The 14,201-nt window shown below is 59.3% G+C and overlaps 1 protein-coding gene across 2 annotated transcripts; it reads left to right on the top strand.

Moving 5' to 3' along the window:
• The first annotated feature begins 561 nt into the window (after positions 1-561).
• MFGE8 (milk fat globule EGF and factor V/VIII domain containing) lies at positions 562-14,178 on the top strand. 2 transcript variants are annotated; one of them, XM_045448690.1, is made up of 9 exons: positions 581-761; positions 3,319-3,444; positions 3,803-3,934; positions 6,463-6,644; positions 7,062-7,217; positions 7,923-8,067; positions 11,992-12,176; positions 13,236-13,391; positions 13,499-14,178. In XM_045448690.1, the coding sequence occupies exons 1-9, from the start codon at positions 689-691 to the stop codon at positions 13,634-13,636; spliced, it is 1,293 nt and encodes a 430-aa protein (XP_045304646.1). In that variant the 5' UTR covers positions 581-688; the 3' UTR covers positions 13,637-14,178. The 2 variants fall into 2 exon arrangements, with proteins under 2 accessions (XP_045304647.1, XP_045304646.1); XM_045448691.1 differs by lacking the exon at positions 3,319-3,444 and having other exon boundaries at positions 562-761.
• Positions 14,179-14,201: the final 23 nt, after the last annotated feature.

Below are 14,201 nucleotides of genomic sequence, written 5' to 3' on the forward strand. Positions count from 1 at the left end.
TTGCCGCTTCCCTTTTTAGCCTTTTATCATTTCAAAAAATGCTGCTCTGATATGCTAGGACATCTTTGTGTGCATGGCATTATACACATGTGAATCTGGATCGAAAGAATCCTGTAAGTCGAATTGCTGGGTCGCTGGGTCTCAGGGTCTCGGCGTTGGTCACTTGGATAGGTATTACCAGGCAGCTGTCTGGAGAGGCTGAACCAATTTACAGTGCCTCCCACAACGCATGCTTCGGCCTGTTCTCACAGCCTCGCACTAACAGTGTGCTAATAATTCGACCCTTGCCAATCTGATAAGCAAAACCTGGCACTCACTGTACTTTTAATTTGCATTTTTCTCGTTATAAGGGCTAAGCATCTTAAGTCTTAAAAAACGGAACACCAAACAGCTCCCTCTGAGCCTTTCCCTGTCCAGTCGGCTCAGGACTCGGGCCCGGCGGGCCCAGCCCACGAGGGACGCCGGGCGCGGCCCCGGGCAGGAGGCAGGGGCGCGGAACCCCCGGTGCCCCCCCTTCCCTCCCTGGCCGCGGAGCCCCGCCCCGGGTCCGCCTCCCGAGGGCCTGGGCGGAGCACGCGGGCCGGGGGCGGGGCGGCGCTGCCTGATTTATTCCAGTCCGGGAGCCGGAGTGAGAACGCCGCGGTGTGCACGGCCGAAGCGCCCGGTCCCGCGCCCGCGTCCCCACGGCATGCCGGGCCCCCGCCTGCTGGCCGCGCTCTGCGGCGCGCTCCTCTGCGCCTCGGGACTCTTCGCCTTCTCCGGTGAGTCGATCGCGCCGCCCTCTGGCCCTCGCCCCTCCTCTCCGCGCCGCTCGGAAGTTCGCCGCGGCGCCCTCCCTCCACCTCCACTGTTTACAAACTTGGGCAAAGAGCCGGGGCCGTGCGGAGGGGCGACTTCTCCGGCCGCGTCCCGCCCGCCGGCGGGGATGCGCTCGGCCTCTCCTGCGGTCTCGGCGCCCGGGCGTTCTTGGCCAGTGATACAGGCTTGAGAGTTGGGCGGGGACCGGGGACACCGGGTGACAGCCCAACGGTCCCCAGGGATGCGGCTTACACATAACAAAGGAATCTGCTGTGTAGGGTCTCTCTTTTCCCATCTGTAAAATGAGGCCATTGAACTGTGCGTGACTTTCGCGCGTCTTCCACCTGGAAGTTTCTAGGACTCTTGTATTGAGAAGACTCGTCCAGCCAAACTTTCCCTGGCAAATGCCTCCCAAGCGCTGGCGGCCGGTCTGTTCATTGGAATTTTGCATCCCCGCTTGTAGGTGTCTGGTCGGATAAGCGAGGGCTGGGGAGGCGGAGGAAGGGCCGGGGCTCTAGGTGGGGCCCCGAAGGGGGCTAAGAGCCCGGGGAGGGACTTGGAGAGGGCTGCCCCCGGGGCTGGTGGCTCCTGACTCCCTCCCGTGGCCTTGGCGTGCTGCTGTATCTTCCTGGCTCCGCCCCCGCCCAGGAGGCCTCCCGCGCACAGCTGGGCCTCCGGCAGGCTGGTCCCGGGGATGCACCATCCCCTTCTCGAGGGGCCCGCACAGCCTCCTCCAGGGCTGGGAAAAGGTGCCCATGGTGGGCGCTCTTCGGGCACCCGCTGCATCGTTTTCTCAAAGAAAGCAAGGGGAAGGGGGAACAAAGCTGAGCCCTAGAGCTGCCTCCCTGTGACAGTCTGACCCCCAGGGCCTGGAGCCTTAGGCTTAAGGGCACTTCAAGCTCCCAGACCCATGGGCACTGGGCGCTGGTGGCTCTCCCAGAAACCGGGAGAGACAGCTGGATTTCAGAAGAGTCCGTTTCTACTCCTCTCTATCCCCACAAAATGTCCCTGGGGAAATCTCCCAGAAGGCAGGACTCTGAAATCCCAAAGGTAGCTTTGTACAGGGTGACCTGGCTTTTCCCGGAACGGGGAAGCACCTTGCGTGCTGTGCGCAGGTGAGTCAGGCGATGTGGGGTCAGGGCCACCTTTCACTTTCCTTTTCATCCCAGGGGAACCAGACTGCTTTGCCCCGGAGCAGAAAGGAGAGAGGGGACAGGGGGCAGGGGGCAGGGGGCAGGGGGCAGGGGGCGGGGGGGGGGGGACAGGAGGAGTTGGATTTTGTTGGGACAGGGGCCCAGGATTCTGGCCATTCCCAAGCCTCTGTCTGTGGCAGTGTTTGCAGTCTGCCAGGTCAGGAGGGATTAACCTGCTATTTAAAGCCAGTGACTAATAGCTCATTGGGAGCCGCCTTAAGCTCCCAGGCGGGGGCTGAGGTGGAGCTCTGAGGTGCTCACTAATGCTGATCCCTGTTCCCCTCTGTTCCCTTCTCCGGAGCTGGGCCCAGCTCTCTGGCGCTTTGAGATGTCAGGAGGGCCCCCTGGTCTGGGATGGCACGACTCTGTGGGGAGGAAAAGTGATTTCTGATGTCTTACCCCAAATGATGGGGTCGGGTCTTCTGGGATGCCAAGGTCAGCTAGAAGGTCCCCCGCCCACCTGGCTGGCCTGGTGGCTGCACGAATAAGCTCACATCTGTCACCCAGGCCCCCAGCCAGAAGCTGTGAAGACCTCTCCAGCCCTTCTCCTGTGTCAGCAGCGTTTCTCAACTCTGCCCGGCCCCCTCACCCCTTCATCTGACTTCCTCTGTCACTAGGAGGCCTGTGACAGCCTCCTAGATGCTCTCCAGGCCTCTCACCTTATCCACTCCTGTCACATTCCCACCCTGGAGCCAGAGGGGTATTGTGTAGCCCCAAGACACCTGCCTGCCCCGGGGGAGCCCATCCACACGTCTCTGCGGATGGCCTTTTCTCCATTCTCCTTCCCAGGATGGGAAATGGCTTCCCCACTGCCCCCTTACACTTGAGACTCTGATTCTCCCCTGCCCCGGTAGAAAACGGTGGAAGCTGAAGGGAGGTTAAGAGCCCCTGGTTTGCGGGACGCCAAGTCTGAGCTTGTCAGTCCTAAGGTCCCTGCGGGTCTGGGCCCCTCCCTCCCTACCTTTTCAGCTCTGTCTCCCTGTTTCCCACTTACCATGCCCCCCTGTGCTTCTGCTCATCATTAGAATGTTCTTTCCTCACTCCCCGTTCTGGCACACTCCACTCCGTCTTTTAGACCCAGCTCACATGTCCCTCTGCCAAGCTTCCAACTCTGGCAGGAACCACACCTCCAGTGGCCCTTCCTGCAGGCTTCTGTCAGAGCTCCCGAAGCCTCCGCATCACCTAGTGACCGTCCCCCTCTTACCAGTGGCTCCTTGAAGCCTGGGCCACACCTGGGTTCTCTGTCTCAGGAACGCGGCATGCACACAGCAGCTGTCCCCTCGCCCCACCCCAGTATTCACTGAATGAGTCCGGGCTGCCATTGCAGGTGACTTCTGTGACTCTAGCCAGTGCCTGAATGGTGGGACCTGCCTGTTGGGCCGGAACAACACCCCCTTCTACTGCCTCTGCCCCGAAGGCTTCACAGGCATCATCTGCAATGAGACCGAGAAAGGTACCTGCCTGGGCCGCGCCCCCTACTCTGCCCCCGGCTCCCGGCTGCAGCCCTAGCAGGTGGTGGTCCCCTGAACCTCTCCCGCCGTCAGCCGGCACTTCCCTGGAAACTCCCCATGCCAGTTGGAAAGCTGGGTGCTTCCTTCACTTAGACTGATTCGCCTACATATGACCCTTCTCGGCCCCAGGCTGGCCCAGGCTCCGTCAGGCAGACGGGGGAGGGAGGAGGTGCGAAGGGGGAGGCGGGCATGGGGCTGAGTTTGCACGGAGGGTCCTTTCAGGCACCTGCTGCTGCTGCTGTCTCCGTCCCCAGCTCCTTCCTCATCCATTGCCCGTCTTACCTGCTTCCTCACCCCTAGGTCCTTGTAACCCAAACCCCTGCTACAATGATGCTGAATGCCAGGTGATCAAGGACGAACACCGGGGGGACATCTTCACCCAGTACTTCTGCAAGTGCCCTCGTGGCTATACAGGTGTCCACTGTGAGATCAGTGAGTATCTGGGGGGTGAATGCTCTTATGGGGGGGGGGGATCCTGAGCAGCTCAGGCTACGCCCTGGCCTCACTCCCTGCATCAGGGCCTCCTCTGGTAGATGGGAGTTGACAGAGCCTCAGAGTTAGGCCATGTTAGGGGAGTGAGCAGTCCTGTTGTCCCGGGCGAATTCCTGCTCGGCCTTCTGTTCTCCACCACAGGCTAGGCCTGATGTCACTGTAGGGGCGTGGTGGGGGGGTGGAAAGGGTGGTGGTAACCCCAGAGGTCATGGCAATACCGTTTCCTAGGTCACCGTGAACCAGATACGTAGCATTAGGGTTAAGTCTTGAGAGTTTTCTGCCAAGAGGGGAAAACAAACATTTTTTTCTTTTTTGGTTTCTTTACGTGTTTATTTGTGAGAGAGAGAGAGAGAGAGAGCGCGCGCGCGAGAGAGCGAGCAGGGGAGGGGCAGAGAGAGAGAGAGAGAGAGAGAGAGAGAGAGAGAGACAATGTGAGCGGGGGAGGGGCAGAGAGAGAGGGAGACACAGAATCAGAAGCAAGGCTCCAGGCTCTGAGCTGTCAGCACAGAGCCTGATGCGGGGCTCGAACCCACAAACCATGAGATCACGACCTGAGCCGAAGTCAGACGCTTAACCAACTGAGCCACCCAGGCGCCCCAGCAAACACCTTCCTTAATGTTTAGGCCCAGCAGCTCAGGAAGTAAGGCTTGGGCCTTAGAGTCCGATAGGTCCTGGCCCAAGCTTGACTGTGGCCTCATCACAGAGCTCAGGGAGGAGGGAGAGGCCTGTTCAGGCTGGGCCGTCCCCTCATGGTCAGGCGGTCAGAGGCCTGGCGTTTGCAGAGGGGCTGACCTGCCGGGCCTGCTTGGTTATCCACCCAGCCACAGAATGGCCCTGGGTGGGTGCCCAGCCTGCAGTGCTGGCGGTGGCTGTCCACGCGTCCTCCCTCCTGGCCCAGCTGGAGTCCCTCCTACCAAGCTGGGACTCTTCCTCTCCTGCTGGGGTGGGGGAGTCCACTTCTTAGGGATGTCCGGTTTCTTCGGTCCGGTGGGCCTGTCACTAAGCGTCTTGGACAGGGGCAGGCGGTTCTCCTTCAGGCAGATGTGGGGATGTTTTCTGTGGTTCGCTGACCGGCAGGAGGAGGAGGAGGAGGAGGAGGAGGGGATGGGGTGCTGGGCCAGTTGGGGGGGTGCGGGGCCTGGGGGAGAGCAGGCAAAGTGCCTTCAATTCCATTCACCTCAGAGGAGGTGGCACCCAGGGGCTGTCCCTGGGTCTATGGGCTGAGGCCAAGGTCTTTGAGATTCTGGGTGGAGGAATGTGTGTGCATGCGTGGTGGGGGGGTCGCTAAGGCAGACAGAGCCCTGGGTGGGGTCAGGTGTGCCCACTAATTACCGTGCTGGGAGCCAAGGTAACCATGGGTGTACCTGAATTGGAATTACGCACACCTAGCCTCCTGCTTCGTGGCCTGGGGTCTGCCCCGGGTTGGACACGGCAGCTCCTGGGGCAGAAGGCAGGGGAGGCCCCCAGGGGCCGTCGCAGCCCCTCCTTGTTGGTCAGGTGGTATGTTTTCTTGGAGCCCACAAGGACCCCACAGGCCCAAAGAATTCACGTTTGGGTCCCTTAGAGCGTGAACATGTGGGGTGTGAGGACAGACCTGGGTGCAAATCCCTGCTCAACATCCCTCCCCTCCCCTTCCCTCCCCCACCCCAGCTCTGATTTTGGCTGCCTGGTCTCCCTTTCCTGCGAGAGTGTCCTAGCACTGAGCTCAGCATGAACCTGGGGTGTTGTAACAAGAGTAGGTCTGTCCCTGGCTTCTCCGTTTGGGGGATAAGAGGGGCCCGGCCCCCTTGGACCACATCCCTGGGATAATGGTGAAGGTGACGGTCCCTTGGCCGGGAGCAACTTCGCAGATGGCTGGGTCATGACCAGTAGTTGGAAGGCACGAAGAACAGGAGAGAAAACAGGATGGCATTCACGCCCCACCCAGAAAGTCCTGCCAGTGGGATTGTAGAAAAGTCCAGGCAGATTTGTTTACTGCTTTGTGTGCAAAACAGGTACTGTTCCCTGCCACCTGACGTGCCTGCCTCCCAAAGCCATCCTGGGGGAGCCAGGGGTGGGGCTGGACCAGGTGGGCCTCCTGGTGGGCTGGGGACCCTGAAGGAGAGCAGGCCACACTGGTCTTCTCTCCCGCTGGTCCAGTCCCTGCCTGCCCCCCACTCCCCCATAGTTGCTGCTAGATGCCCTGTAAAGACAAGACCACCTACCACAGCCTTGCAGGAGATTCTGGAGATGCCACGAGTGCCGGCCTGGCCTGGAACCTTCTGGCGGCCCTGGCCCCCCCCCCCCACCCCGAGCGTCCGGCCCACCCTCTTCCTCACCGTGCACCTTTCTCGGGCCCTCGTAGTGCTTTCCGGGTCTCTGCTCTGAGTCTCAGCGGAGGCCACACTGTGTTGTTTTCTGGTCCTCTGGGGCTCGGGTGGCTGCCTGACAGCCACATCCCCCTCTCCCCGCCCCCCTCCCCCCTGTAGCCTGCGCCATGCCGCTGGGCATGGAGACGGGTGCCATTTCCGACTCGCAGATCTCTGCCTCGTCTGTGTACTTGGGCTTCATGGGTTTACAGCGCTGGGCCCCAGAGCTGGCCCGCCTGCACCGCACGGGCATCGTCAACGCTTGGACAGCCAGCAACTATGACAAGAATCCCTGGATCCAGGTACAGAAAGAATGGCTCTAGGGTGGGCAGGGTCACGGGAGGGGACAGGGTGAGACGAGGATGTCTGCATGGGGTGGGGGTGGGGGCGGGGGGGGTCACCACGCTGGGGTCATAACCGGGGTCCAGATAGCAAGGCAGTGGTTCCCACAGGTGAAGTATCTGTAAGTGGAGGGCAGCCTGGAGGAGGAGGAGCAGACCCCAGGCTGTGGAGGGGCTGTTTGCACTGGGTGAAGCCTTTGGGGCCTCGTACCTCTTCGGGTACCCCTCTGAGCACTGGGCCCAAAGCTCTGAGAGGCCCAGATGAGAAGGTCCCCACTCCTTTGTCCTGCTTGGTTGCTCCCACTCTGGGTGGGGGGAGCAGAGGGAGCATAACGAAGCCGGGAGATAAGGGTCCTGTCGTCTCCGCCTTGGGTACAGGTGAACCTGGCACGGAAGATGTGGGTGACGGGCGTGGTGACACAGGGTGCCAGCCGAGCAAGCAACGCCGAGTACCTGAAGACTTTCAAGGTGGCCTACAGCCTCAACGGACGCAAGTTCCTGTTTATCCAGAGCGCGGAGGGGTCAGGAGACAAGGTGAGGGCTGTAAGAGAAGGGCTGTGGTCTGCACCCTCTGGGGTTCCAGAGCGGTTTGAGGGTTCCCAGTGAAGTGAGTGTACCCTGGGTGATTGATTAGCTATGAGGTGGGTCTGCCGTTGCTCCTTGGTTCCCAGATATCGGGGAACCTGGATTATGCCCGTGTTCTGTGGTTACAATACCCTTCCCCCCCCCGCCCCCCCATTTTACAGGTGAGAATAAGGAGAGTCAGAAAGGTTCAATGTGACTTGTTGAGGATGGCTGGAGTGGTGGGATGCATTCTGAGCCTTCAGGGCCACCATGGGCAGTTGTGCAGGTTGTACATTGCTCGAGGATGTCATTACGACGTGAGCACCATTCGGAATGTAGACATCGTGTTTGTATACTTCTGTCTGTGGGGAAATTGTTACAATAAAGTGTCTTGAGACAGGAGTGCCTTTTTCTAATTTGCAGAGGCGCCCTAGAGATTCCAGATGGCCCTGTGCGAAAGACCAGGGTTTCTGCCCAGGCCCCATGATGACCAAGAAAGGTGGGGGAGAAGGGGAACCTGTGTTGAGAGCTGTGGGTGGCCAGAGGAAGAGCTGACCCCCTGCCGGCTCTGCTAAGCCCCACCTCTGCCTCCCAGGGCCGAAGAGGAAGGTGAGGCAAGCCCAGAAAGGTGGACTGCCCCCACTGACCCATCCTTCCGATCTTCTTTCCTCCTAGCTGTTTGTGGGTAATACGGATAACAGCGGCCTGAAGGTCAACCTGTTTGACTTCCCTCTGGAGGTCCAGTATGTACGGCTGGTGCCCATCACCTGCCACCGGGGCTGTACTCTCCGCTTCGAGCTCCTTGGATGCGAGTTGAATGGTGAGTGCTGGGGTCTGTGGTCAATGCTAAGAGATGGCCTTCCCTGCTCCGTCTTTTCTCAGCCAGGATGAGCTGGGTAGGGCGGCACAAGGCCCAGGGACCCGGGCTCACACAGGAGATGCACACTAGACGGGTCACCGGGCCCTCGGCGGTCTCGCCTGGGTGTCTGCTATCTGCCAACCCTGGGCGTCTTGGTTGGTTAGAGGAAAAAAAAAAAAAAAAAAAAAAAAAAAAAGACCACTTCAGTTTTCAAAGGGCTTTCACTTCTTCTGATTGGTTCCTTGAACTTCTAGACCACATAGCACTAGGTTTTTCCGATGTTGGCTCCATGAGGGTGGGAAGTCTGTTTTGTTCGCTGTGTTCCCAGGGCCTGGATCATAGATGTTCAGTAAACATTTAAAAAAACTTGGGTGGGTGGGGGGGGGGGCGCCTGTGTGGCTAGTTGGTTAAGCGTCCGACTTCGGCTCAGGTCAGGATCTCCCAGTCTGGGAGTTTGAGCCCCGCCTCAGGCTCTGTGCTGACAGCTCGGAGCCTGGAGCCTGCTTTGGATTCTGGGTCTCCCTCTCTCTCCGCCCCTTCCCTGTTCTGTCACTCTCGCTCAAAAATAAGTAAAACATTTAATGTTTTACTTATTTTTGAGAGAGCGTGAGTGGGGGAGGGGCAGACTGAGAGGGAGAGAGAGAATCCAGCTCTGAGCTGTCAGTGTCAAAGCCCAGTGTGGGGCTCAAACTCACAAACTGCAGGATCATGACCCGAGCCGAAGTTGGATGCTCAACTGAGCCACCCAAGTGCTTCTGTTCAAACATTTAATGAACTAGTGAACGAATAAGGAAAGTGAGGCCCAGATAAATCATCTGTCAAGGGCTCACAGGCTGGTAGGGATTAAAACTTGGTCTAGATCCCTGGGCTTTTGACACCCACCCACCTAGTGCTCCCTGCCCCCCCCCCCCCCCATATCTCCTGTACTCATCATTCAGGAGAAACATGGAGGCTTCTAGGGACATAGGGCTGGAGCTGGTGCTTTCTGCTGCCCTTTCCAGAGATATTCCCAGGTGGAGGGACGGGGGGCACCAGAAAGGGACAGGTTTCTGATGAGCAGGAAAAATTGATGTCTGGACCCCCCAGGCTGCAGGGGTTGGGGTGCTCGCTGAGGTCTGGGTATTTCCCCCTCTTTGCGGCTACAGCGCCACCTGCTGGCCACTGGCGGAACTGTAAGGCTCGCTAGGCTCCTCTGCCTTTCTGATCTTACCCCAGACCCACCCTTTTAAAGTATGAACCTAAGTCATCACGCGTTCCCAGTCACAGGGCCATTGCCTTTTTGAGCCTTCTTGTTTAAATGGGGAGTTAAGACAATCTTCTGATAAAAGGAAACATAGGCTATTGGTACCAGACAGACAGGGCTGGGGGCTCTGCAGCCTTTGGCTATTAAAGTTGCCTGCAAGGTCCTATCCCAGATGGCTCCCTCCTAGGCCAAGAGAGGGTAAGCCTGGCAAGCTGTGGAAGCTGGCCTGTCTGCTCTCGAGGTCTAGTTCTCCTTTCCCTAGTCGGCATTCCAGTGGGCTGGAATGTTGGTGTGTGCAGGTGTGTGTACCTGTGTGCACATGTGTGGCCCTGAGGCCTGGGCATGAGGATTGCCCTGTTGGGACGGTTTTTGAATGGAGGTTTGCATGACAGAGAGCAAGCCACGTGAAGAACGTGGAAAGAGCATTCCGGGCAGGTAGGGAGCTGGCAGGTGCAAAGGCCCTGGGGCATGTTTAAGGATAAAAGGCAGGCCAGTGGGGCTGGAGCCTAGAGAGTGAGGGGCAGCTTATTGGGTGGGGAGGCTGGAGAGGTGGATGGAGAGAGGTCTCAGACAAGTTAGGGGCTGTATAGATCATTTTAATGATCCGGGTCTGTATGCTCAGAACAAGGGGCAGCCATGTGGGGGTAAGGGGAGTGCTAATAGGACATGACTGGAGTGTGTCTAGAAGGGATCCCCTAGGCTGTATGGGGAGAATGAAGGCAGAGGGCCATTGCGTGTGAGGGGAGCCCCGTGGGAAGAGATGGGGGAAGATGGCTTGGATCAGGTTGTAGACTCACTGGGTTGGGTGGGTGACAGCCCTCTGCTCATAAAGTGAGCTCCGTGGACCCAGTAGTAGGAGCATCACCTGGGAGCTTGTAGAAATGGGGGCGCCAGTCCCGCCCTAGCCCTGCAGAAACAGTCTTCATTTTAACAAGATCCCGGGTTGATGCAGGAGAAGCACTTTTTTGGGGGGGGGGGGCTTCCCAGGGTCAGTGACGGAGCGGAGAGTCCGGGCCCTTGGCTCAGGGCCCCTCCCAACTGCATTTTCCTCGGAGGGCTGTTTGACTTCCTCAGGACCCCCAGAGGTGAGAGGGCGTGAATGGCAGGGAAGCAGTTTTGTAGGAGGGTGCACCTTGAGCATATGATGCCAACCCGGCATCCTCTGCAAAGCCGCCCCGGGCCTTGCCCTGGGGGCTCTCTTTGTGGGAGGAGCATGGGGCACCTGGGGCACCACCATCACGAGGAGATGTTGCGTTAGCAGGTGTGGGCACACCTGGGAAGCAAAGGTCTTTTTAAAATAAATATATTACTTCCATTTCTTTAAGTTTATTTTTGAGAGAGAGAGAGAGAGAGAGCGAGAACAGAGGTTCCGAAGAGGGCTCTGCGCTGATAGCAGAGAGCCTGACACGGGGCTCGAACTCACGAACTGTGAGATCATGACCTGAGCGGAAGTGTGACTGACGCTCAACCGACTGAGCCACCCAGGCGCCCCAGGAGGCAAATGTGCAAATGTGCAAGCGTCTGGGGAGACCCGGATGTAAAGAGCCATATATTTGCTTCCAGGTGGAGGCGTGGCTTTCCAGGCCCACTTCCCCCCACCCCCAAATTCCCCACAAGGACAGACCGGAGTAAGGATTCTGCCAGGTGTGACACACGCCCATCCTTCTCTTGGGGGGGGGGCGGGGTTATCTTCTGCCCGTCCCTAACTGCTACCGCCACCTGCAGGTGCAGAGGAGTAGTGCAGTGCCGCTGGGCCCTCCGCGGAGCCCGGGTGACGAGGCCCCCAGTGTTGGGTGTGGGAAGGCCCCCTGGTGGACACTCAGGGAGGGGCTGCTGGGGCAGGATACAGGATCCAGCCTGAGCCCCAGGAGTTCGGACTTCTGTGACGGCCACCTGCTGGAGGGGGATAGTGTTGTCCCGTCCATCACTGGGTCGCCAGCAGGCCTGCCTTCCTGGCTCTGCAAAGGGGCATGGATGGTGGTGATGATGCCACAGAGTGGTGTGGTGATGAGTTTGCCTGTGTGTGTGTGTGTGTGTGTGTGTGTGTGTGTGTCTCGTGGGCACAGTGCTTAATGACTCAGCCTCAGTTTCATTCATTCGGTAGAACGGGGTTGTTGATAGCGGCTTTCAGGTTTTTCGTGGTAGATCGAATGACAGACATGAGCGCTGGATGGAGATGCCAGCTGCTGAGGTTTTTGACCACAGTTGCAGGCCTCAGCCTCCTAGACAACAGCTGTACCGTAGGAGTAACAGAGGCAGTGCTGAGTCCAAAGCAGGGACGAGTCCCGCCCAAGTGAGGTGGTCAGGGCAGGCTTCTTGGAGGAGGGGTCTCATGAGGCAGGTGTTAGAGGAGGGAAGGGAGGTCGTGGCAGGGCCTGCCCTCGTGTAGATGGGAAAGGTGGTGGGCCCTCTGAAGGGCAAGTGAAGACAGGACTGGGTATGGAGGGCACAGCTGGCAGAGGTGAGCAGGCGAGGTGGGCAGAGAGAAAGTTGGCTCTCAAAGGTGGAAGGGGTTTCCCCTCTGTCCAAGAGGATGCCAGGGGCCAGTCGGGACCCCCGGAGTTCCTCCCCTGGTCTTCTCTTGCTCACACTTGTGGGAGGCTGTGGATGCTGACCTGGGTGGCAAACCCCTTTGCCGGCAGGATGTGCTGAACCCCTGGGCATGAAGGACAACACCATCCCCGACAGGCAGATCACGGCCTCCAGCATCTACAGGACCTGGGGCCTGAATGCCTTCAGCTGGTATCCCTTTTACGCGAGGCTGGACAAGCAGGGCAAGTTCAACGCCTGGACCGCCCAGACCAATGATGCCTCTGAGTGGCTGCAGGTGGGTCAGGATGCAGGGCAAGGGCTGGAGTTGGGCTGCTGATCATTGACCCCCCCCCCCCCCCCCGCCCACCCCAGGCTTCTGCTCCCCAAGAGGGAGGATCTGAAAAAGCCTTGTTTTCCTTCTGCTTTGTTTTCTTCTCCCACATGCCCTACCTTCTCCTGATTCTGCAATTCCAGAGGGGGAGGGTGGGGGAGTTCAGGGCCATTTCCACGAAGGCCCCAAGCCCCCAGGCACAGAAAGGACGTGTGTGTGTGTGTGTGTGTGTGTGTGTGTGTGTGTGGCAGTTGGGCCATCTCCACCAGCTGTTCCAGGGTGACAAGGCTGAGCCCATGGACAGTAGGGGACAGAGGAGGGCCATCTGACCCAGGCAGGCTCACCCCAGGATTTCTCTGACTTGGCGTGTGAGGACACACTGTGGGGCAGCCCTTGGATTTCAGGAGATTGGGAAGCATGAGGGTCACAGAAAACCAGACTGTCTGCTCACTTTATAGACGAGGAAACAGTCCTGGCAGGGCAAGGATTTGCTTGGGCCTCACCTGCTGCCACCCGGGCATTGGGACTGCCTGTCCGGGTACAGAAGGCAGGCTCCCCAGGGTGGGCAGGGACTGGGGGGGGGGCGAGGGGGAGGGGAGGACAGGGACTTTGTCTCTAGGTCCCGAGGAGCCATTAGCCTGCGCAGCCAGGTTCTGCGAGGAGCTGCCTGCATCTGGACTCCCTCGGGATTAAGGCGAGGCTGTGGACAGCCCCGCAGGGCACCCAGGAGCCGGCCGTGGACTCTCCTGTCCTTGTTCTCATTGTACTGAGGGGTGGGGAGGATGGGCTACGGGTTGGCCAAGGCCCCCTCTCTGAAACGTAGCTTCACTGCAGCGATGCGTCTAACCGTGTCTGACAAAGGAGGTGGTAGGATTTATGCCCATTTAATAGATGGGGTAACTGAGGTTGTGCCAAATGAAATTGCTTTGCCGAAACTAGAAGTCATGCCCCAGCATGTCTGCCTGTTTCCACCTTCCGGGAGAATGGTCTAAATGAAGAAAACGTGCTTGATTTTTCCTGTAGGTTGACTTGGGCACCCAGAGGCAAGTGACGGGCATCATTACCCAGGGGGCCCGAGACTTTGGCCACATCCAATATGTGGCAGCCTACAAGGTGGCCTACAGTAACAACAGCATGAACTGGACCGAGTACAGGGACCAGGGGGCCTTGGACAGCAAGGTGAGTGTCCGTCCGGCTGACCCTCTGAGTCTGGCCTGAGGCTCTAGGGGGGAGGGGGGGAGGGGCTGGCCCTCCTGACCGCCCTCTCTCCCCCCTGCCCCCTCCAGATCTTCCTTGGCAACTTGGACAACAATTCCCACAAGAAGAACATGTTTGAGATGCCCTTCCTGGCTCGCTTCGTGCGCGTCCTGCCCGTAGCCTGGCACAACCGCATCACCCTGCGTGTGGAGCTGCTGGGCTGCTAGCGGTAGGCCCGGCCTGCGCCACCCGAAGGGCCGCGGGGCGCCTGCCCTCACCTGGTCCTCCTGGCCTTCTCCACCCCACCTCCTGATTGTAGGTGACCGGGGAAGGGGAGGCAGGGGTTTCAGTCACCTCCCCTCTCTCCTTCTCCCCTCCTCCCCTCCCCCCCCATTATCCTCCCCCTCCCCCATGGCCCTGGCGCCCCGCCCTCACGCCTTCCCATTTTCTTAGACACCATGGGAGTGGAGTAGGTCTGGGATGGAGAGGGAAGGGCGAAGTAGGGAGTCAGGGTTACCCGCACCCCTTGGATCCCTGGTTCTAGTCTGTTTTCCCCGCACTCTCTCCCACACCCCGCGTTCCCACGGCCCTGGAGGAAGGCCCTGAGGCACCAGTCTGGAGATAACCGTCTCCTGTCCCTCAGCCTGATGCTGCCACCCACCTGCTGCCACCTAGCCCCCCTCCCACGTGCCTCTTCTCTCCCTGGAGACCCGCCCCTCTTGACCCTTGTCCTGAAGCCTAAGAAGAAACAGAAGGGGGGGAGTGGGGGGGGGCGGGCTTATGGAGAGAGGG

This window comes from Leopardus geoffroyi, chromosome B3 (assembly GCF_018350155.1).
Source record: "Leopardus geoffroyi isolate Oge1 chromosome B3, O.geoffroyi_Oge1_pat1.0, whole genome shotgun sequence".
Taxonomy (NCBI): Eukaryota; Metazoa; Chordata; class Mammalia; order Carnivora; family Felidae; genus Leopardus; species Leopardus geoffroyi.